At 38.5% G+C, this 25,766-nt stretch overlaps 1 protein-coding gene across 6 annotated transcripts in view; it reads left to right on the forward strand.

Moving 5' to 3' along the window:
- LIMCH1 (LIM and calponin homology domains 1) overlaps window positions 1-25,766 on the forward strand; it is a 1,973,196-nt gene that overhangs the window by 1,628,756 nt on the left and 318,674 nt on the right. For all 6 annotated transcript variants that reach the window (XM_044061504.1, XM_044061502.1, XM_044061501.1 and 3 more), the window contains 2 exons: window positions 10,250-10,658; window positions 22,168-22,329. In XM_044061504.1, coding sequence (XP_043917439.1) covers window positions 10,250-10,658; window positions 22,168-22,329 — 571 coding nt within the window. The remainder of the gene's footprint in view (window positions 1-10,249; window positions 10,659-22,167; window positions 22,330-25,766) is intronic.

Raw genomic sequence — 25,766 nt, forward strand, 5'->3', positions numbered from 1 at the left:
ATTCTTGAGTTGAGGATGCAAAGGTGGGTTAAAAGTGCTTTTCTTAACGAATTCATTGTTAATATTTCTTTTCTCTTTCCCACAAAAAACAATTTTAAATTATTCTTCCTAATAAAAAGTTTAAAGTCCACCAATAAATTAAATATATTAATTTTAACTCTAGGTATAAAAATAAAACCTTTTAAAAATAATTCAAAATGTCCTTTAGTAATATTCATGTTGGTGTAGTTAAACATGTTAAATCTCTTATAGCTGTGTATAAATCCATCCTGCATAATATTTGCCTGATGATCTATCTCCAGTAGGTTTTGTCCTGTGGTGCCCATCTCTTTTGTCTGTAATTCCCCGGCCTGTAATTCACAGGTTTTTTGTTCCTCAGTCTTTCCGACCTCCGAAGGCGTAGAACTTCTAAAGGGTCCTGTGTGTTCATATTCTCAACATAGCCTTCATTGTGTAATTCTTCATTCACCCACCCTCTATTATTCACATTTCTGAAGTGTTTACCTCCATTAAATTGCTTAGGTTTAGGATAATGTATATTATTTGTGTATTCATTCACATCTCTTTCTATCTTGTTCAGTTTCCTAACTTGTACTTCTTTACATTTGGTTTCAATGTTTTTCAATAAATCAAAATACTTGACTTTTATCAATACTGAACATCAAATCATTAATAATACTGTTGTTAGTACGCTATGTCAAATTATAAGTACTTTCCATTTCCAGACCATTATTTCTCATAATAGCTTTCATAATGTCCGCACCACATTTGTCAAAAGCTAAAACAAGATCATGGTGAAGTTCAGATCCATCTTTAACATTGTTAGGGTATTTACATACCCTTAACCCTTTTGGTACAATATTTAACTGTAAACAGTGTTTAAGATATGAGTTATCCATTTCCCACATTTTATATTTATATAATAATATGTCCAAGTCTTTTAACATGTTGGCATAAGAGCCACTGTTAGCTGGAACACAAACCTGTTCTTTAAAATCAAATTTAAAGTTCAAAATATCTTTAAACTGCCTTTTAGTACCTGGCAGACATGAAACAATGTCTGTTCCTGTTTCTGCAGCCACAGGTGGGTTGTGAGGACTAATATTCATCCCCACTGATTGTTCTCCATTGTTTGCATGAAAAGAAATGTGTGGAAATCCTTCTAAACTGCGGCCGTTGGATATTAAAATTCAAAGGGTTATTCTGCTCAGATGCTCTGTTGTGACCTTCCATTCCTTCATTCGAAGCTGAACACCAAAACACTTCCTGATTACCAGGCAAAGTTACTCCTGAGGCTAACGAAGCCATGGATTGGCTAATTGTTGTAAGCAGCCCCACCAACTGCATGAGCTGTCCAGTAAGCTTACAAAGCTCACCCACTTCACTTCCTTTAATGCCATAGTCAGTGCTGGATCCAGGTTGTGCTTCCATAACCACAAGAATCCAAACTGATAAACCAAAAAGGTGGTAAAAGTCCCCCAAAGTAAACCAATAAATGAAAAGCAGGCACCGGAGGTTCAACCAGTTCCAACACAAAATTCTTTATTAGCGAAAACCACAGAAACGCTTAAACGTTGTTCATACACTCCTTTTACATTTTTGTCTTAAAGACTTCATCAGATGAGCGTACTAACTCTAAATCTTGTTTAAAAACCTTTTTAACCCCCCCCCCAATTATCCAATGCAATGCTGTAATGAATTAAATATGTTAAAGAATCATGAATAATGAAACATTAGTAAACCAAGTGGAATCATAAAATCATTTTAACATTTGTGTAAACCTTTCATAAAACATTCTATCTCTACATATTCTGAACAGTGGATGAATGAATAAAATATAAATATAAGTAATAAATAGGTAATAAGTTAATAAATTAAAACAAAATGTATCATGACGTCCCACTCACTAGTCTGGACAAGCAGAAGGTTACTTGTAAGCTGCCTGTTGGGAGCCAGAATCCGCCACATAACACAAGCACTCAGGTCACTCCAGAACAAGTACAAATATGACTCTGTCATTGTTCATGTTGGTGTGGATGACCTGAGATGTACCTCCCTGGACTACATTAAAAGAGACATGGAAGAGCTCTTTGATCATGTAGCCCAGGCTGGTATGACCGTGACCCTGAGTAGCATCCTGCCCTCACCAAGAATGATAACTCAGTATAAAGAGAAAATGCTCAATTTCAACAATTGGCTAAGCTTCTGGTGTCATTCAAAGGGGATCCAGTGTCTGTCAGCCTGGGATGACATGCTCGACAAGCCACATTGCTTCGCAAGAGACGGCTTGCACCTGTCACCCCTAGGCTTTCGAATACTGGCCAAGGCTCTTGCTGGCTCCATAGTGCCTTTTTAGGCAAGACTCAAAAGTCAAACCCACCTCCGTAAACAGCACAATTAACAAAAAACTGAGGGTTATGCAACTCAATGCCAGGAGTTTAAATCTCAAAATCCACACACTCAAAGCACTCCTCAGTATGAAGAATATCGACATCTGTACAGAAACTGAAACCTGGTTTAAGGCTCCTGAGAGCACCCCAGCACTACCGGGCTACCACTCATACCACGTTTTGCCACAGAACACAGACTAAAACAGAAAAGGAGGGGGGGTGTCTATCTATATTCATCAAGGATACCCACACCTCCAGGTTAGTGGCGCAGCATGATACCTCTGAGATCATCCATGTGCAACTAACTTCGGGCAAATCTGCAATGCAAATTGTGGCCTGCACCTTTCTGGAAACACTGGAAAACATGAAGGTCCTACTGAACACCCTGATACTGGGCAATTTCAATTACCCTGCCATTAACTGGGAAAACTACTTGAGTACAAACTCCTAGGCCCAGCGTTTCCTGGAATTCATCAACTCAAATGCCCTGGATCAGCTGGTAAACTGCCCTACCAAAGGTGAAAACATATTGGACCTGGTCATCACCAACATGGGCAACAGGTGTTCCACACCAGAGGTCAACCCGTCACTGGTTAGATCAGACCATAAACTAATCACTCTGGATGTCCACACCCCACCACCACCCCCAACTAAGGAAACCACAGTAAAATAAATTTCTAAAGCAAACTTCACCTTACTTAAGACAGAGTCGGTAAGTTTCACAGCCCCCACGCTAAAGGATAACGCTGCCCAAGATGCAGAAACCTTTACAAATGCACTCTATGAGCACCTGCAAAGATGCATGGATCATGCCATCCCTAGCAAAACCAAGATTCACTCCTGTAAGAGAAGGAAACCAGTCTGGTGGACCCCTGCCATAAACAGGCTATACAATAGAAGGAGGAAACTAGTTTAGAAAAAAAGCAAATCCCAAGAAAGAAAGACATCCCTGATCAGTATCAGTAAGAAACTGAGGTCCCTCATAAAATCATCCAAGGTTAACTTCAAAAGAAAAATAGCCAAGGATTCAAAAGATAACCACAAAGCCTTCTTTATCTATGTTAGGAATCTAAATGGCAACTCACACATATGCACTGAACTAGTGCAAAATAGCACAAAATATACTGAACCTACTGATATTGCCAACATCCTGGCAGCTAGATTCAGTGCAAACTTCAGCCCCCCTTTCTCCCCCAAAAGGGCCCACAACAATACCGGAAAAGTGTACTGTCCTGGAAATCACAGATGCACAGGTGAAAGCAGCCCTTTCAAAAGCCAAAAACACAGCGTCAGTGGGGCCAGATGGTGTCCCAGGCTGTGTCTTGCACAAACTACAGAATGAACTAACCTCCAACCTAAACACGCTGTTCAACCTCAGCCTCTCCACAGGCTATGTGCCCATAGAATGGCACACAGCAATGGTTATTCCACTCCACAAAGGAGGGGCCACAACTAACCCTGGTAACTTATCGCCCCATAAGCCTGACTAGCCTGGTCTGCAAGGTTATGGAGCGCATCATCATGGAACTCATTAACAAAGACATTGGGACCCTCCAAACACTTGACTCGACCCAGTTCGGCTTTGTTAAGGGCAGATCATGCCTACTAAACCTGGTTGACTTCTTTGAGACAGTCACCAAGGCCATAGATGAAGGAAAGGTGGTTCACACAGCCCACCTTGACCTCGCTGAGGCTTTCGACACCATTCCCCACTCAGGTATTACAGAAAAACTCACCAGCCTGAACATAAACCCCTACGTCACAACATGGGTTGCCAACTGGCTTACAGACAGAACTCACACGGTAAGAATAGCAGGCTCCAGGTCCGACTTTAAACCAGTCACAAGTGGTGTCCCGCAAGGCTCAGTTCTGGGACCCCTACTGTTCGGCATATACTTCTCAGAAGTACAGGCAAACACAGGAGGACTATGGCTAACCAAGTTCGCTGATGACTGCAAACTGGGAGCTATAATTGACTCTACTGCTGACATGGACATCCTCCAAAAGGACCTTACTGAGACGGACACCTGGTGTCAAAGTCATGGCCTCAAGCTAAATGCCAAAAAATGCATAGTCATCCCACTTAGGAAAAACAAAACACCCATGAAATACCACATAGGTGGCAGCCCCCTTAATATAGAAGGGGTAATAAGAGATCTGGGGACCCAGGTAGATAGCAATCTCTCCTTTGACAATCATATTGCCAAAGTAGTTAGGAAATCCTTCTATGTGGCCCATCTAATTACTAAAGGGTTTGCATCTAGAAATAAAGAGGTTATAGTGCCCCTCTACTTGTCACTCATCAGACCCATCATAGAGTACAATGCCCCATTTGGGATGTACCTCACAAGACACTTCTAACAGCTGGAAAGACCACAAAATTATCTCACCAAGAGGTTTACTGGCCTCAAACATAAGTCCTATGCAGCCAGACTGAAAAAACACTGGCTGTACTCAGTGGCATATTGCTTACTCAGAGGTGATCTCTGCCTGACTTACAAAGCCATGTCCATCTCAGAAGTGATGGACATGCTCCACCTAAAGAAATCCAAGTCATTGCGAGCCATGCACTCTAGTGAGCTAAACCTTGCCAAAACAATAAATCGAACATGCTGGAGGAATAGATTCCTGTCACAGAGACTCCCCATGCTTTGGAACAAAATTCCAAACTACATTAGGCAGAGCCCCTCACTAACACTCTTCAACAGAAACCTTGATGAGTGGATGGGTAACAGAAACTACACCTCTGGAATCACTTCATTGGCTCTGCTTGACAGAGGCTCAGTTAATTATTCAATGGGGTGGCGAAAGCTGACACACTCTGGCTAGGCTTATAAATGCCTCGGGCAGATAGCCTAGTACCTACTTATGAACCTATGAACCTATAATACAACAATAAAATTCATCTGTATATAAAATAATGTAATGTGATAGCACCATCTACTAGACAAACATGAAAATACACATAAATCTAAAATGAACAATGAAAAAATCTTGGCCATATAAATTGATAAAACCAAATATTGTCTTTAAAACTTTAAAACTTATACTGTTAAGTAAAAATATATAAATATAAATATATTTACAGTTGTATAGTTTATAAGGGAATTATCTCATAAATGTTTTTTACAGTTTGGCCGATCTAAGCCTTATCTGATGAAGTTTTTGAGAGAAAAACGTAAAAGGAGTGTGTAAACAGCATTTATGTGTTTTTGTGGTTTTCGCTAATAAAGAATCTTGTGTTGGAGCTAGTTGGACCTCTGGTGCCTATTTTTCGTTTACTAATTATATTGTTGATAATATGCCTCTAAGAGCTGACCCAGTGGTCAGGGATCTGGGTACACACATAGACAGTAGCCTAACCTTTGACCACTACTTAGCCACAGTGGTGAGGAAATCCTTTTATGTTGCACAACTTATAAGTAAGGGCCAAGTAGGCCCAAAGAGGTCATTATCCCACTGTACTCCACCCTTATCAGACCAATCATAGAGTACAGTGCTCTGTTTGGCATGTACCTGATCAGGGATATATAGCAACTAGAGCAACCTCAGAAGTTCTGTACAAAAATTACAAAAAGAATACAAGGCATAACAAACATGCCTTAGCAGAATGCCTTAAAGCCCTTTCCCTCTAGGCAGTCTCCTATAGATTGTTGAGGGTTGATCTATGCCTGACTTACAAGGCATCCTCAAACCCCACACTTATGAATATCCTACATATTTGTAAGTCAAACGGTACCAGAAATACAAGGTCTAGGAACCTGAATTTTGTCTGTAACTTAAACAGAACATGTTGGAGAGACAGATATGTGTCCAAGAGACTGCTCCTCCTATGCAAACAGGTTTCCCAGCCATGTGAAGCTGAGTTCATCTGTTACCCAGTTTAAGTGCAACTTATACCAGTGAATGGGTAAAAGGAATTGTACAACAGGCTGGGCATCAATGTCCCTTATGTGTAGAGGTAACTTATAAATGCCTGTCCCTCAATGTACTGTGTGGATAAAGTGCATCATTATTCTTTCAAGAAAACTTGGCTAAGCTTAGAAAGGCCACCTGGGTCGTTACCCTAGTAACAGTCTATGAATCTATGAATCTATGAGTTGATACTAAAAGTAAGGAATTTGTCTGAACTAATCCCATTGTAAATTAGAAAGCATTTTAGCAAATGAAAGCTAATACATTTCATTCTGATACTGAATTGGGGGAGTTATGTTAATTTTCGTGGGGAGTGTTGGTTCTTTGAAAATGATGATGTCTGTTTCAGTTAAAAACATGCATGATGTGCAAATCTTCTGTCCACGTGCTTCTTACATCTAATTAATGATGAGGATGTGTGGACTGACCTGAATATTCAAAGAATGTAGAAGTTATCTTACATGAGGATTGCAATACACGCACACACATATACAGTACATTGTTCTTTGAATAAAAGTTACTTTGCACCCACAAATGAGCAACTGGGCTTAAGAAAACAACAGGGAGCAATGGGCTAAAGTGAGAAACAGTAGATATACTCAGAGAATGTTCTCTTCTGACACCTGTAACAAGAAAACCTTGAACTGTTTTCCTTACCTTAAATAAAAAGCTTAACTTCTATCAATCCCACGATTTACAACCACGTTTTCCCTGTGGCCTCAGAGAAAGAAACACGGGGTTTGTTTTGTGCCATAACACAGAGCATTGAAAACTGAGGAAGCACGTTTAAATAATACTACGGTAAAACAAGAACAAAAAATGCAAACTTTCCAACCGGATAATTCAAATACACTCAAACAACTGATGAAAAACATCCACTTAAAATCCAAATATACAAAAAGCTACTCAAAGAGCTATTCTTCCTTTTACTTTTTATTTAAAGCAAATTCAAACGTCTGACACCTTAGTAACGTGAAAATAACATTGTAATAGAATGAGTAAAGACAATCAAGCAATCTAAGTGTACAGAACAAAAGTAACAAAGTAACATACAGTGACAGCCCAACTACAGATTTTGGCTAGTCCTACTGTTTAGCCCATCTTATTTCTCATTAGGTTTTTGGAGGACATGTTCTTATCTTAGAACCCTTTCTCATGGACGGGCTTTTAGGTGATAGTCTCTGGAGTTAGCTATACACCTTCTGGATAGGATGCAACCCTTATTATTATCAGTATCTACCGACCCCACTGGCAATATTTTTTATTTATATTATTTTACATTTATTTACTGGGAAAGTCTGACGGCACACAGGTCCATTTTCAGCGGAGGCCCAGGGAGAAAAGCTCCACATTACAATACATTACATGAGAGTAAAATGAAGTAGAACATACATACATATGGAGTATATACACAGCAGGACAACATGCTGGTGATTAACAAACATATAGCATGTATACACACAACAGGACACCATGCTAGTGATTAACATTTCTTACAGTAGACAATCAGAGGTACATTTTTTTTTCTTTTGCAGTTATAAGTTTTGTAAGGTAAATGTTTACGGGTTTGGAAGCTTTCATGGGAGAAACTGTTTATACATAGCTGTACCCTGACAAATTCTCTTGGTATGGATTAGCCTGGTGAGTGGCATGAGCATAGCCAGTTACTTAGATAGTGGGTTTTCAGGAGTTTTTTGAATTGACTAAAGGAGGTGGTAGAAGTTATTTGGCTTGGCAGTGTGTTCCAGGTTTTGGCAATGGTGCTGGCAAAGAGGGACTTAGCAGCTTCGTTTTTATGTTTGATGACAGTTATAAGGTTCTGGTTACTAGATCTTAAGGCTCTAGAGGGAATGTGGGGCTGAATTAGCTGCAGAAGTGCTGGAGTTATCTCAGAAAGGTTGTAGAGTTTGTGTGCTATAGAGAGTTGATTGAGTAGAAGTATATGAGGCAACTCAAGCCAGGCTTCAGTAGCAAACTTGGCATTCTTGTTGTAGCAAGATTCCATTTTATTTAGCTCAGTTTGGTGGAGATTGGTCAAGATTGGAGAGGCATAGAGGAGGGTGGATAGAAGTTGAGTCCTTGCAATGGTTACTTTGGTGCATTTTGTCATAAACTGTTTGTTCCTGTAGAGGAGACCAAGTTTTTTATTAACTTTCTTAATGGTTTGTGCTATGTGGATGTCAAGCTGCAGGTTAGTGTCTATTTATCTTCCTAGCAGTTTAGTGTGTGTGGTTGGACTGATTTGAATGTTTTCTTTGGAGCTAATGGTGAAATTATTATTTAGGGGAGGAGCTCTGCCAGGACTGAAAATAATTATTTTTTTTTGGGGTGGGATTAAAAAGAAGTTTTATGTTAGTGAACCAAGTTTTGGCTAGGGTGAAGTTATTTTGGGTAAGGGTTTGCAATTCACTAAGGGTAGGGGCAGCACATATGAGGGTAGTGTCATCTGCATATTGTACTATTGAGGCAGTGGGAGAGGATGAAGAGATCTGATTTGTAAATAGAGAGAACAGCAATGGGCCAAAGATGGATCCTTGAGGGACTCCTATGGTTACTTGTAACAGGGGGGACAACTGGTCCTGCCATAGGACTGCTCGCTGATGGGCAAATAAGTAGCTGTTGAACCATGATATAGAGGAGGTACTTATATTTAGGATGGATAGAGTATCAGGAAGCAGACTGTGGTTTACCATGTCAAAGGCTTTTGATAGGTCTAAGAATATGGAAGAAACAAATAGACCCTTGTTTCTGTGGTGGTTAACTATGTTGGTGAATGATAGTGCTGTCATGGTGCTATGGGAAGGTCTAAAGCCATGCTGGGATATGGAGAGTAGTTATTCTGGAGGTACTGTACTAGTTGAGTATGAACAACTCTTTCTAGTATTTTGGATAAAGGTGATAGGATTGCTACTGGGCAATAGTTGGTGAGCTCTAAGGAGTTGCCTCCTTTGTGCAGTGGCATTATATATGATGTTTCCATGAGGTGGGGACTTTGCATTCTGAGAGAGACCTGTTTATTAGAATAGAGACAGGATAGGCTGTATCTTCAGCTGAGATCACAGGGAAGTCTGCTGGCAGCTTATCAGCTGCTAGAGTGCTTGGTTTAAGTTTACCAAGGAGTTTAGATATTGATTTGGTGGATACAGAGTGGAGGTGGAACTGGGGCTATTGTTTTGTATATTGGTGTGGGTTGGGGTAGTTATTGGTGTGGGGCTGCTAGTTCTATTTTGGGCATTGGCAAGGGTCTGGACTCTTTCGGTAAATAATTTGTTAAATTGAGTAGGAATGTTTTCATGGTTATTTGGAAGCAATAACCATGAAAACATTCCTACTCAGTTTGATGAATATCCATAAAGCATACAGTGTATATAAGCTTCTTTCTGTTTTAGTACATCATGCTGTCCACTGAATACCCATCTGACCACATGCCTTGTATGGGTACTGTCTGATGCTCAGCATCCCTTCAAGACATCTTTAAACCATTTGTACATTATTGGAGTGAGTAAAAGAGATAAATTAGCAGCTAAGCAGCATTTTAATCATTAAAGAACAATGGAAAGCCATGTATACATGAAAACTGTAAGTTTCTGCATCACCTTTCAGCACACTTTTCCTTAGATATTTTTTAAAAAGACAACACTGTCAGTATTAGCTCTACATAGTTTTGTTTAAGTTAAAGTACAAATTTGTCAAAGTGCAGAACTTTCTGGGATTTTATATGATAAAAGCACAGACTGAGTTTGATAATACAATAAGTTGCGTGGTTTAGTTTCTAATACCCCTTTGTTGTACAAGTTAAATGAATTGTACAGGCACTATGAACTGATGAGTAATGTGTTCCCCAATAAAGGTTATTCGTTTTAATAAACATTTTCCTTGCACAAAAAGGAATTAATTGCTTACATTACCAATTCAAGAGTTCTTATATTTGCTTATTTTTGCAGGGAACATAGAGAGAGAGCTCTTCATGAGGCCTACAAGAATGCCAAAACCCAGGAGGAGGCTCAGAAGATCTTACAGAAGTACGTTGAAAGGTTCAGCATTAGTGAAGCTGTGCTTGAGCGCTTGCAGATGCCAAAGCTGCTAGAAAGGAGCCAGTCAGCTGATTCTGACTCATCATCATCTTCTCCAACCAAGGATATGGACCCAATGAAGTACCTGAGGCAGCAGTCACTGCCCACTCCCAAGTTTACCGCCACTGTTGAAACAACCATTTCCTCTTCTTCTTTAGTGGTCCGGTCCCAAGCAGAAAGGACATCACCTACAAAAATTGCCTCAAAGGCCGTGCCTGTCCTTACTCCCAAGCCTTACTCCCAACCTAAAAATGCACAGCAAACATTGAAGTCATTTAAGGTAAAACAAAAACATGCCTTGTTTTCTATAAATAACTTGTTAATTATAGCAAATAAACCTCCGCACAGTCCTCTCACAATAAAATTGTCTCATAACTATTGGCATTTATGGATTCTAAAGTGTTTTTGCTTCTGTTTTGTTCTACTTTATAAATTTCTTGTTTTATACATTATGTCATGTTATTTTACCCTTTTTTATATATCACCGAATACCATTTGGTCTTATTGGGCCATTTCCAAGTAGCAGAGTTAAATAAATCAGTAAAGTAAAAGAGATGTAGGTATACAACAAGTTGGTCCAATGTGTGATAGCTTTAGTGGCGTTTCTCATTTTATCCATTGTTGCTGTTTAAGAATTACTGAATTTATAGATTAATTCTTTGCTCAGCATTACATATGGTGAGTCAGGATTTTCCCACCACTTGGAGATACATTTTCTTGCTATTGTCAACATTTCCCACAGTGTTGTTATGTGTGAGAAAGGTACTGTAAGTAGTACAGGGGTATCCAGAAATGTCACAATGTCAGACCAAAGCTGCTTTCCTAGATCAGTCTTTCTCTCCTCTCCACTACATGCACACAGGGGTTTATTATAAAATGACTGAAAGTCAAAAGGCTGCATCCCAAAAAGACTGAAAATTCAAAATATTGAATGATGGAATTTGCCCCTTCTCCACTGTTGTGCGATCTTGGAGTTGGTATATATATTTAGCAGGGGGTGTGGGGGGCACAACCCCCCCCCCCACATGAGGGGAGCAGGGGGGCTTGCCCCTTGCATTAAAAATGTATTCAATATTTTGCATTTTCAGTCTTTTTGGGATTCAGTCTTCTGATTTTCAATCATTTGATAGTAAACTGCGCACAGGCAATGTACTTCCAGGTGTTGCACAACCCCCATGCTTATAGTGCATGAATAAGTTGGCAGCTTCAGGGAATCATCTCCACAGTTTCTCAGGGAAAGGACTATAGAGGTTCTTAAAGTAAAATCCTGCTAGGCTGGATATTGTAGACTATGTTAAGACTGACAGCATGATTACTTTATACACCTCAGACAGATTTTCCCACCCAGTTTTTTATTCTTAGCCAAAATGCAGTTGGTAATGTTATGTAAAAGCTCCCACATACCTTATATATTGAGAAAGAGTATTGTTCCCAAAGCCCTCAGCTAAGTTCCTTTTATCCAACTGTCCACCGCTGTGGTCCTCCTGGAACTTCTTTGCATTGTCAGTATATTATTTGCCTTCTGGCTAAGTTCAAAATGGGCTACCTATCCCCCCCATGTAGCAGCCAAACAGTTTGTAAAATGTTATAAGTTATGCTTACAGTCTGGAAAAGGAAAACTATCTCTTGTCCAGTAAGCCGATCGAAGGAGGAACCTGACTTTTCCGAATTGCTGTTTCTGTGCAGCTGACATAAATGCTGCATTGATTTCTTGAAAGACTTGAATAATATGTGCTAATGTATAAGCTCTGCATGTTTATATGTTTATTTATTTATTTATTTATTACTAAAAGGGTATTCCTTATAGTGGAATCCCTGCACAAAGGGACACTTTCCATTAGTATAGGACCTTCTATGACAGCTCACACTGTCACTGTCTGTGGCTTCACCATTGCTGTCTGGTGTAGTTCCCTCCTCTTGTAGCTGACCCAGGTTGTGACAATTTCAACTAAGCCTGGGGGAGCTTTTCTATCAAAGGGAAAGAGGCAAATGTGCTTCCCAGAGATAAACTAATTTGTTTTGTTCTCTATACGATTTGTGTTTAGTCATTGTAGGCTTTTTATCTCTGTGATATAGATGAGACCAGATACATTTCCTCAACCGTGTATCCCATCTGTCCACAGTCTGACACATCAGAGTAGTCACTGTTTTACGATATCAGAATTTTGGGCATTAACAGGCATTTAATAAGATTATATTTTGATCGGTTACAAAACACGCACTTGTCCTTTGTGTGATATGTTCTTCTATAGCTTTCTCATTTTTCTTCTGCCTATATTAGTTTAATTAATTGTTAAGTGCAACGCCTTCGCTGACCTCATTTATCAGATTGCCCCGCTCTTCAGTTTTAATGGAAAAAAATCACATTATGCTATAAAACTGGAATTGTACCACTAGCACATGTGAGCTGTGTTTGAGATTTTGATCTTGAAGCGAAAGACAACCAGAGAGTTTTCTAGCATCTTTCAAGGATGTTTGGATAGTGATTAAAATGCCCTGTTTATATTTTAGTGAGCCATGATTAGACAAATATCCACTAAAGAGCTTCATTGGGACTACGTTTTGTAAGATATGCATGGGAATACAACTTCAGAGTGTATTATAATGGGGTGCCAGGGTCATAGTTGGATTTATCATGCTAATCACATTTGATAAATTAGATTCATCCATTTATGATTCTATGGGCAGGTTTTATTGACACCAACTATATTTGATTATAACATCATCTTCACTGAAGTTAACCACAGACAGAGTAAATATTTATTGAAAAAGAGACTAAAGTGTCTTCAGACAGTTAATTTCTGGTCTTGTTAAATTTTGCACAGTGCTAGCAGGTGTTTGTGGTGTTTGACATCAGGTCCAAACAATTTTAGATCCATCAGTCTGACCAGAATGAGATATAAATTTAGGGAAATAGTCATAATAGGGCTTATCTTAAATTTCACAGGGGTACCACATCTGTTAGATATGGAGCAGTACAGGTTTGTTGAGGGGGAGGCCTCGCATTTTGCATCTTGTGGCATTCTTTGAAGTGGAAATAGCAGATGATAATGAAGAGGTGTCAGTGTATACTGCTTATCTACACCTTGCTAAGGCTTTCAACATTATTCCACTCATTAGGATAAGTGACAATTTAAAAGCATGAACTATTGCTTCACTGTTTTAGAAATAGGACATAACAAGCCAGGATTGGAGGCCTTACCTATCTGTGCTGACAGGAGTAGTCAGTGACATCAGACAGGAAATTGTACTGAGGTGACTTCTTTTGGACTTGTAATTTGTAATACAAAAAGTGAGAAATTAGTTACAGATGGCCAGATTTGCTGATGACTGCAAATTTGATAATGCAATAGCTTCCACGAAAGTTGACAAAATTCTCAAGGTTGTTTACAAAAATACACACATCTGGTGTCATAATAATGACCTCACTTTTAATGTCAGTAAATGTATTATCACGAACCTGGCAAAAAGATATAACATAATTATTACAGAAGTGTTACTATAATAAAAAAAACTATCAGATCTAAGGACAGTAAGGAAACCAAAGAACAAGGCAGAAGCCCTCACAGTCCTAAACGCAATTTATTAAAACAGAAAATCACAGCGTTTTCGCCACACACATATGGTGGCTTCTTCAGAGGATACAAAGGCAACCAAACACAAGCAGTTAAATACTGAAAGTTAATTGAAGTCAACTGCTATCAATTAACCACAAATTATGCAACAAGATGCCTGCATTAAACTGAAGAAGTAAAATGCAAAAAGCCTCAGGCATAGTTTAAATACATGCTAAACTGTTGATGTAGTTAAAAGACTGTGACAATACAAAAAGACACAATATTTTGACACAGTCAAACCCAAATAAAATTCAGTATATTTCCTAAGAAATAAAAATACACAAGAAAAAGTGTCACAAAATTGTATGTACATTTAAAAAGCAAAATGCTAAATAGTCATTCCCAAATATACATTATTTTAAAAGGGGGGGAACGACATAATAAAACAAATGAATAACTTTTACTAAAAGTTAATATAAATTCCAAAGATGTAGACAACCCACATCTAAAGTGTGACCTTAAAATTAAGTAAAAGTACTAAATGTAAATATAACAACCTAAGCCAAACCTTGCTAGGTGAAATACCAACAAAAAGGTAGGAAACAGTGCCACCAAGTGGCTTGACACTGTACCCACACAAAGTGGGCTAATGCAAAAAGGACTAAATCAAAAGTGTCAAGGCAAATGTGATTCTTAAAGTAAAAAGGGAACAACTATCTCATATGCGATTTTAATTTGAGATAAGGTGCAATATTACAGCTTTCATTCAAGAGGGTAGAAAGCGTTAAGCTTAAGTTGCCAAAGCAATTCATTTGTCTCAAGTATAAGAGCACTAGGTCCACCACGAGGATGAACAGGGAGGTGGTCAATCCCCATGAAAGAAAGCATGCCCAGGAAAAGAACAGATATGCTTGGCAAGGGCATTATCAAGTCTCTTATTCCTGATGGCATATAAGTGCTGATACAATCTGTCTTTAAGCCTTCTGTCCGTCTTTCCGTAGAATGCTGGACAGCATGTGCAAAAAGCAATATAAACTACTGTTTTCGTGTCACAGGAAATACGATGATGTATAAAATATTTCCTTCCTTCAATGCAAAAACTACTACCTGTTTTGATATGTGAGCAGAAGTTACAGAAGAAAGAACCATTAATTCTAGCACTACAAGTGCCATAAGGAGTCTGTAACAATTCTTTGATGTTTCTACCTCTTCTAAACACAACAACAGGTCTATCACCTAACTTCTCACCTACAGGTGCATTACTGGTGATAAAAAACCAGTTTTTAAACAAAATGTTCTGTATTGCATAGTTCACCCCAAATGTGGAAATGAAACTACAAGTAGAGGCCCTATGAGAGGCAGGTTCAATAGGAGACATGGCATCGGAAAAGTTGCCAGAGGCACTAGATCTCTGAACCGCCACAGTGCAAGGCAACTCTTCTTGAAGCAAGAGAGGTCTGTAAAACCCACTATTCCTTTTATTCAAGACCTCTTCTATTAGTTCAGACACAAGAGTAGCTGGATAGCCACGGTTGACAAAGAGGTTTGTCAAAAATTGACATTCAACGTTAAAGTCTGACAATTGACTACAAATTCTCACAGCCCTCACAAGCTGCCCTTTGACTATTGCTTTTCTAAGTTTAAAGGGGTGAGAACTGGTATAATGAAGGAAGGAATTCACGTATGTATCTTTCCTGTAAATTGTGGAAATTAACCTTCCTGTAATACCGCCCTAGTCAGTTTTACATCAAGGTAATTCATACTAACACCATCAAACTGGAAAGTGAATTTAAGAAACGGTGTTGTACTATTGATGTAATCGACAAAACTCTGTGCTGTTAAATGATCACCCTACCCTAAAAGAATAAAAATGTCATCAAGGTAACGAGTATAGTAGAAAAGTTTACCATTCCACTCTGAGTTGTTTAAAACAAAATTTCTTTCCCAATAGGACATAAAAAGGTTGGCTATGGCTGCCCCACATGGGGAGCCCATGGCAACCCCTCTTTTTTGAATGTAAATGTCTTTTTCAAACAGGAAATAATTTGATGACAAAATGATGTTAAGCAACTCAGTAACATTATTAATGACATTAATAGGAGCCTGAAGCTCAAAGCAAGTCAATCCACTCAATGGCCTCCTGGTGTGGTGTGGATGTATAAAGATCATGGTCAAAAGTTAACATCCATATCCAACTCAAGCCCATTTAGGTCAGAAAGAAAAGACCATGAGTCTTTACAAATAGTAGGTACACTGTCAACATACTGGTTCAGTAAAGTATCCACGAATTTTGAACAAGGGTAGGTGAGGAAAGCCTACCATCTATCAGTGCCCTCATAGGTGGATCCCCAAGGTTTTGTGAATCTTGGGATTCCAAACATGACAGGGTCTTGGCGTGGAAAATGTCTATATATTTATATGTCTCCTCATCTATTCTGCCGTTGATGAAAAAATCCCTCAGATAACCCCTAATCCTACTGGCACTGATATTCATCTCGTTGACAGATGAGATTTCATATGAGTCAGAATCAAGGACCCTGTGCATTCTTTCTACATAGTCAGCCTGCTCAAAGATGGCCAAACTGCCACCTTTATCAGGCTTGATGATCCTGACCCCGACATTGCGGAGGTCACGTAATGCTTCAAGTTGGTCCTTGGAAATATTGCTAGTACCAACACAAGGCCGCTTCAATAAAAACCTGATGTCCAACTCACAGGCACTCTCAAACATTTTAGGACCACATGGAGGCGGGTTGAAAGTACTAGGCAGTTTCAGCTTGAGACCAGGAGTCTGTGGAAAAGTTAAACAGAAGTTTCAAATTTAGTTTACGTACATAACATTTTAAATCCAATAATACCCTGGCCAAGTCGCATTTGATAGAAGGTACAAAAGTATTACCCAAGGCTAACAGTTCGACAATTTCTGGTTCAAGGGTAAGGTGTGAAAAATTATAAATTGTAAAATCACCTTTCATATTCTTAACAACCTTAACAGGAGTGTTCAGAATGTAAAGGGGGTTTGTGATTAGTTGTTCCATTCCCCTCTGGCGACCCTGTTGTTCCTGTTCCCTAAAAATTATTGCTGGTATTTTGGGGTCCTTCATACCCAGCAGCAGGTATCGCTTCATTCCCTACTGGTATCCTGTCTATTTTATTACGGTTACGTTGGTCATTTTGTGTTGGTACATCTTGACTATCCACAAACCCAGGACCAGTTGCTCTAACAGTCTCAGGTAACTCAGATGGATTAACCCCAAAACTACCCTCAATTTGTACACGTAAATTAGGGAAGGCCATATCTTTAGAATAGGATGACCTATCCCTGTGTAATTTTTTGGCTTTATTTGTTTTCAATTTGACCATATAGGTGTCAATGCTGGAAAAAATCCGTGAATGATCATATTTTAATTGTGAAAAAGCGTTATTCAACCTGATTTCCTCATCAAGCAAACAAACCTCTTTAGTCAAATCAGATATACAAATAGAATAGTGTTTAACTAACAACTCAAGAAGATGTAAACCCTGCGACTGGAAAAGTGTCTTTAAGTCAATTAGGAAAGCATCGCTATTAATCAAGCCAGATGGTGCAAAATTACACCTAAGTCCCTTCGGAACAATGCCTTCACTTAGGCATTGTTTAAAGTAAGCAGTTTCCAGCTGCATTTTCCTGAGTTTAAGTGTTTTTGAATCCAAAAGTTTCAATTTGTCTGCCAGAGAAACAGCAGCAGTGGCAGAAGCAGAGCGGTCCTGCACCGGCGGTGCATCATTAAAAGGTTTAACAAAAAGTGAAAAGTCACCTGTATTGGCAATCCATTCGGATATGGTGGCTCCACCGATAAGTGCTTCGGTCCGTTCTGCGTTTTCGAAGGAGTGTAAAGCGCTGGTTACCATTACTTTCAATAGGGAAAGCAGCATCAGCCCCAGAAGTTTGAATTACAGGTGAAACAGCCCTAGGAGGTTGTGCGGCTGATATCGATGCCTGAGAATCAGGAACATTACAGTGCCCATTCATAGAAAGTCTCAGAATTGAAGGTTCACCATGTCGAAGATAAAGAGCTTTCAAATGCATTAAAGCGCTCATTGAAGCATTAATTTTCTCGACAGCGAAAACAGCAGGTTAGGCATACCAATAGTGTCCCCATTTGAAGTATCTTGAATCACTTGGCTTGCTGGGCTCTCCATGTCAAAGGTTCCACAAAAGAAACTGGTAAACACTTGAAAAATCCACAAACGCCTGAAAGCAAGGCAACCAAACAACAAGGCAGAAGCCCTCACAGTCCTATTTATTAAAACAGAAAATCACAGCGTTTAAGCCACACATATGGTGGCTTCTTCAGAGGATACAAAGGCAACCAAACACAAGCAGTTAAATACTGAAAGTTAATTGAAGTCAACTGCTATCAATTAACCACAAATTATGCAACAAGATGCCTGCATTAAACTGAAGAAGTAAAATGCAAAAAGCCTCAGGCATAGTTTAAATACATGCTAAACTGTTGATGTAGTTAAAAGACTGTGACAATACAAAAAGACACAATATTTTGACACAGTCAAACCCAAATAAAATTCAGTATATTTCCTAAGAAATAAAAATACACAAGAAAAAAGTGTCACAAAATTGTATGTACATTTAAAAAGCAAAATGCTAAAATAGCAAAATGCTAAATAGTCATTCCCAAATATATGACCCAATGTCGGGGTCAGGATCATCAAGCCTGATAAAGGTGGCGGTTTGGCCATCTTTGAGCAGGCTGACTATGTAGAAAGAATGCACAGGGTCCTTGATTCTGACTCATATGAAATCTCATCTGTCTTTTCATCAACGGCAGAATAGATGAGGAGACATATAAATATATAGACATTTTCCATGCCAAGACCCTGTCATGTTTGGAATCCCAAGATTCACAAAACCTTGGGGATCCACCTATGAGGGCACTGATAGATGGTAGGCTTTCCCTCACCTACCCTTGTTCAAAATTGTGGATACTTTACTGAACCAGTATGTTGACAGTGTACCTACTATTTGTAAAGACTCATGGTCTTTTCTTTCTGACCTAAATGGGCTTGAGTTGGATATGGATGTTAACTTTTGACCATAGGCGTGGTCGATCTTTATACATCCATACCACACCAGGAGGCCATTGAGTGGATTGACTTGCGAGCTTCAGGCTCCTATTAATGTCATTAATAATGTTACTGAGTTGCTTAACATCATTTTGTCATCAAATTATTTCCTGTTTGAAAAAGACATTTACATTCAAAAAAGAGGGTTGCCATGGGCTCCCCATGTATGTCCTATTGGGAAAGAAATTTTGTTTTAAACAACTCATAGTGGAATGGTAAACTTTTCTACTATACTCGTTACCTTGATGACATTTTATTCTTTTTAGGGGTGATCATTTAACAGCACAGAGTTTTGTCGATTACATCAATAGTACAACACCGTTTCTTAAATTCACTTTCCAGTTTGATGGTGTTAGTATGAATTACCTTGATGTAAAACTGACTAGGGACGGTATTACAGGAAGGTTAATTTCCACAATTTACAGGAAAGATACATACGTGAATTCCTTCCTTCATTATACCAGTTCTCACCCCTTTAAACTTAGAAAAGCAATAGTCAAAGGGCAGCTTGTGAGGGCTGTGAGAATTTGTAGTCAATTGTCAGACTTTAACGTTGAATGTCAATTTTTGACAAACCTCTTTGTCAACCGTGGCTATCCAGCTACTCTTGTGTCTGAACTAATAGAAGAGGTCTTGAATAAAAGGAATAGTGGGTTTTACAGACCTCTCTTGCTTCAAGAAGAGTTGCCTTGCACTGTGGCGGTTCGTAGATCTAGTGCCTCTGGCAACTTTTCCGATGCCATGTCTCCTATTGAACCTGCCTCTCATAGGGCCTCTACTTGTAGTTTCATTTCCACATTTGGGGTGAACTCGTATGCAATACAGAACATTTTGTTTAAAAACTGTTTTCATCACCAGTAATGCACCTGTAGGTGAGAAGTTAGGTGATAGACCTGTTGTTGTGTTTAGAAGAGGTAGAAACATCAAAGAATTGTTACAGACTCCTTATGGCACTTGTAGTGCTAGAATTAATGGTTCTTTTGCGTTGGAATTCTGTAACTAATGCACACATATCAAAACAGGTAGTAGTTTTGCATTGAAGGAAGGAAATATTTTATACATCATCGTATTTCCTGTGACACGAAAACAGTAGTTTATATTGCTTTTGCACATGCTGTCCAGCATTCGACAGAAGACTTAAAGACAGATTGTATCAGCACTTATATGCCATCAGGAATAAGAGACTTGATAATGCCCTTGCCAAGCATATCTGTTCTTTTCCTGGGCATGCTTTCTTTCATGGGGATTGACCACCTCCTGTTCATCCTCGTGGTGGACCTAGTGCTCTTATACTTGAGACAAATGAATTGCTTTGGCAACTTAAAGCTGTAATATTGCACCTTATCTCAAATTAAAATCGTATATGAGATAGTTGTTCCTTTTACTTTAAGAATCACATTTGCCTTGACACTTTTGATTTAGTCCTTTTGCATTAGCCCACTATGTGTGGGTACAGTGTCAAGCCACTTGGTGGCACTGTTTCCTACCTTTGTTGGTATTTGACCTAGCAAGGTTTGGCTTAGGTTGTTATATTTACATTTAGTACTTTTACTTAATTTTAAGGTCACACTTTAGATGTGGGTTGTCTACATCTTTGGAATTTATATTAACTTTTAGTAAAAGTTATTCATTTGTTTTATTATGTCGTTCCCTTTTAAAATAATGTATATTTGGGAATGACTATTTAGCATTTTGCTTTTTAAATGTACATACAATTTTGTGACACTTTTTCTTGTGTATTTTTATTTCTTAGGAAATATACTGAATTTTATTTGGGTTTGACTGTGTCAAAATATTGTGTCTTTTGTATTGTCACAGTCTTTTAACTACATCAACAGTTTAGCATGTATTTAAACTATGCCTGAGGCTTTTGCATTTACTTCTTCAGTTTAATGCAGGCATCTTGTTGCATAATTTGTGGTTAATTGATAGCAGTTGACTTCAATTAACTTTCAGTATTTAACTGCTTGTGTTTGGTTGCCTTTGTATCCTCTGAAGAAGCCACCATATGTGTGTGGCGCTGTGATTTTCTGTTTTAATAAATTGCGTTTAGGACTGTGAGGGCTTCTGCCTTGTTCTTTGGTTTCCTTGCTTTCAGACGTTTGTGGATTTTTTCAAGTGTTTACCAGATCTAAGGACAGTGGTAGGCAGTTTTATTCAAATGTATGCCACTTAAAACCATATGAAACATTGACGTACATTTTGACAGTATGTAAAGCCGCTTAGCTCACCTATTGCACCAATTTTCTTACTTTTTGGACAAACTGCAGGCCATACTTTACAAATGGTTTATTTCTAGATCTGGAAGGTTGAGCTTCATTGCTACCAAAACTAGTAGAGACCAGACATCAAAGACTCACTCTCATCTGTGGTGCTCGATATCGTGGATTATCTGGTGGCCTGAGTGTCAGAGGACCATTGCTGGGGGAAGGGGGGTAATGCCAGAGATCACTTTTTGTCTTCTGCCTCATGGGGAGAATCACTGATTTTTTTTTCAGTGCTTGGTGTCTATCTAGTGATTGCATGAGGTTTTGTAATAGTCTTGTTTATTATTGGGAAAGGTTTGACTGGCTAGCTGGACATATAGATGACAAATGAAATGTCCTGTACTTCATATTACTGTGTGATGGTATGTTTAATAGAGAGGGAAGAATGGACAAAATAGGTAAGGCATCACAGAAAAATGCCCTTCATCTGCAATGTGGCAGCATCTGGAATGTGCACTACCTATCTTCATCCATCCCAACTGGCAATGGAGAATTAAATGGAAAATAAGCAAGCAAATACAGAGCAGCCAGTGTGGTACCTGAGGATGGTTGATGGAGAGGGGCAAAAAGTTTTCAATAAATAAAGAAATGGTCAATCATTTAGTGTAACAGAGACATCCACATTTACTAAGTTTGTTGAAGTTTGAGTTTTGCCCCCTGTATAGTAAAAATATTAGATTTAACTAAATAATTTGTAATAAAAGGTGCAGAAATGTGTGACAGACTAAATGACAGGTTCATGCAGTAAAGCTAAGGCCAGATTACATTGCCTTTACCTATGAAATTGTTTGGTACATAGACTATTTTGACACAGCAGTGATTGTTTTCCTGCATCCTTCAGGTTGATGGACAGAATCACGTGAATGGACACAGCACAGAAGATGTGAATGGTGTTGAGGAAGAGAGAGAATGTTTGCCCATGAAGTTTAGTCCTTCATTAACACGATCTCAGATGTTTGAAGGCGTGGCTAAAGTGGATAAGTCTCCAGTAAAATGTAGAACAGTAAGTAACTCTTTGAAAACATCAATGTTTTGGTTATTTACAGCTATGCTTTATAACAGTGGTTGTTTATTTGATTTCATGTACCACACAAAATGTATGTCCTAATTATATAGATTACTAAACATCAGCTGAGAAAAGGTTTCATGAGCATGTTTGTCAGCTTATTTGAAGACAGTTACAGTATTCCATTTGTCTTCAGACTGAATCACTTAGTGTTGCTTATATTACTTAGGGGATGCAAGTTAAACAATACTCTATATCAGGGGTTGAGGTGCCCTCCACACAGAAAAGTATTAATTTCATTTATTTTCATTTTAGCAAACAGTGGAGTACCTGTAAGTATTCTAAATATAGTATCATCATCTTCAGCAAATTCATCTTTGATAGGACAAAGGAGAACTTCTGTTTTTGTATTTTTCCCAGTCTGTTAACACAGACTTTCAGAGATTGTGCACAATCTTATTTATGCATTGTTGATATCAGCCAGTGTACTGCTGTACAATACAGTGCAGATCACATTTCTGTTGCTGTGTCTTTGGCACAAAATATCAATACATGATTTCTCTGGAAGTGAACTATGCTAGGGCAGTACAGCTGCATAATGGTTAGCATTGCTGCCCCGTAGTGTCTGGTTCTTCAGGCATTGTTTGGCTTAGATGCTTTCTGTGAGAAGAGGAGTCTGCATATCCTATTTGTGTTCAGATAGGTTTTTCCAGGTGCTCCAATTTTTATTTTCATATCCCAAAGACTTATAAAGCACCCAGCAAAATCTGTCCAACACAGTAACCTATAATTAACAAAACTGAGACCTCTGTCTGTTCAGAATACAGACTTCTTCAGAATAAATAAATGCAGCAAGATGTACTTCCTTATATAGTGAACAGTCACATGTGTTATGTAAATGCAGCTACTTAATATTCATTTGCTTATATTTCAACATACAGATGTAGAGATAGTTAATCCTTGGTGGTTGGTTGGCCAGTCCCTACCTCAGGGGCTACATTTAGCATTTTCCAGTATAAAAAAGATTTAATTTGTTACTGAGGAGGGAGTTGTTTTGGCAAATGACTTTGAATGCTGACCAACTTCCAGGTGTTAATGATACTATCCCTATAGCCTGTATGTTGACAAATAATCAAATTAATATTAAATAGTTGTATTTACATAACACATCATGTGACTGTTCACTATATAAAGACGTATTGCTTGCTCCATTTATTCATACTCAAAAAGTCTGTATTCTGAATAGAGAAAAGCACTCAATCTTGTTAATTAAAGGTTACTGTGTTGGATGGATTTGCCTGGTGTCTTATTCATCTGCAGTTGGCAGTTTCAGGGGATTTTGAACTACATGCTCATTTTTATCCCAAGGACGTAAAATAGGTGAACTGGCAATCCTCTGTACTGACCATAAGTGTGTGTCTGCTATGTGAAAGTAGGCATATGTATCCTGTGATGGTCAGGTATCCCATTCATGATGACTTTCTGTGCCTTGAACACATTGAGAGATGGCTTGGCTCCAACTTCCTCCAACAACCCAGCATTGGATGAATTGTTTAATGAATGAATGAGTGAGTGAATGAATATAGAGGTTAAACTAGAGAAGAGATGATAACATTTCATTTCCTTTTTCTTGTTTCTTGCACACCTTTCTTCATTGAATACTTGCATATTTTGATAATGATTGTCATTGCTAGAACACTTACTTGTGGCTAGCCCACTGCCTGGCATACACAGCACATGTTCATCGGTAATCCTGGTGGACTCAAGCATCTGAGGCCATTTGGAAGTCAGGGGTCATGTGTCCAGAGACCTTTTCTTCTCTCTTTTGCTTTTCTTTATCAAAGTCCCAGATGCTAAGATGCTACCAGGCAACACACTGATTACCGGACCGTTTTTAGTTACATGTATGAACTAAATGGTAAATGAAAGGCAGTTGTTGCAGTTACTAGCATACTGCTATAAGATGAATTATAGGAGAATCTGAACAAGTAGTAAAACCATCTGCTGCATGGAAGGGCATGATGTCTTGATTCATATACAAAAAGAGATAGAACTTAATATCATTTTATAATCTATCCTGCCTCACAATGTATCTGAGTTGATGCTGTAAAACTTTTGCTCACCATAGACAATGCAAGGTATAGTCTGTTTATTTCATACCAGACTCTAACGAACATTTAAAGGGTAATTTTGTGAAACCAAAGAGGGGTAAAGTCAGAGCAGTTACATTGTATTCATTATAAATGGGATTCATTTTTTCATTTTCCAGTATCAGGTTTATCTGGTTCAAAGTCATAGGGGAACATGGGGGGGGTCAAACACACACACACACACACACACACACACACACACACACACACACACACACACACACACACACACACACACACACACACACACACACCTACCTATGCACACACAAACACATGCCCTCAAAAACATGTGCACACACACACACACACACACACACACACACACACACACACACACACACACACACACACACACACACACTCATGCATACTTTCACATATCCACACACATTCACACACACAAACTGTTTACTCTTACAGGCAATTTAGAGGGACCCTAGTGGGTCTTTTCCTATTGCTATAGCTTCCTGTCATATCCCAAAGACAAACGGACAGGTGCCACAGAAAAAAAGTGGATGTCCATTTCTAGTGTGTTGGCATTAAGAGCAGCTAATTTATACTTAATATTTTTAATTGATTAAGAATACATACCTGTTGGTACATTTTAGACATTTTATTTTGAATTATTTTATGTACACCTACTCATCCTTCCATAAGCCCCTTTTTCCCATTTTTGCACATGGGGCTAGGGTGTTATATCAACAGTGACCATCACTGACAGCCAATTAAAAAGTTGTAAGATTTAGTTTACAAATGTCAGCAAGAATAATGATTGTACTTGTTGTTACAAGACATTGGGTGCATTTGCAACATATGGAATTTAACACATAGTACAAAATATATGTGTATATATTTTATCATTTTGGTATGATTTACAATATAATTTTATGTATTGCATGTAATTTATTAGATTATATTTTAATGATTTTGTTAAAGTTTGAATGAGGCTAAAAATGTGCTGCTGAGTTACTGTTGCTAAAAGGAGCACTGCAGTGATGATGATGAAACGTATATGAAACTTCACACAGTAGACATTTTGCAATTGGGTATTTAGTGTTTTGGGTTAGCTTTTGATGATGACTCGTTTACATAGAGGAGCAAAAGTGCTTCATCTTATTACAATAAAACCAGTTAACAACACTGGAGTGAGCAGATTGTTTGGTTACTAATATTTATATTGTGTACTCTGTTTCACATACATTCATTGTACTTTAGTAGAACACATGAACTGCAAAAACTGGCTAGTTCAGCTCTTGCCCCCTGGAATGAATGAGTCAAACA

The sequence above is a fragment of the Protopterus annectens genome, chromosome 2.part0 (genome assembly GCF_019279795.1).
Source record: "Protopterus annectens isolate FY-2018-M chromosome 2.part0, PAN1.0, whole genome shotgun sequence".
In the NCBI taxonomy this organism is placed as follows: Eukaryota; Metazoa; Chordata; order Ceratodontiformes; family Protopteridae; genus Protopterus; species Protopterus annectens.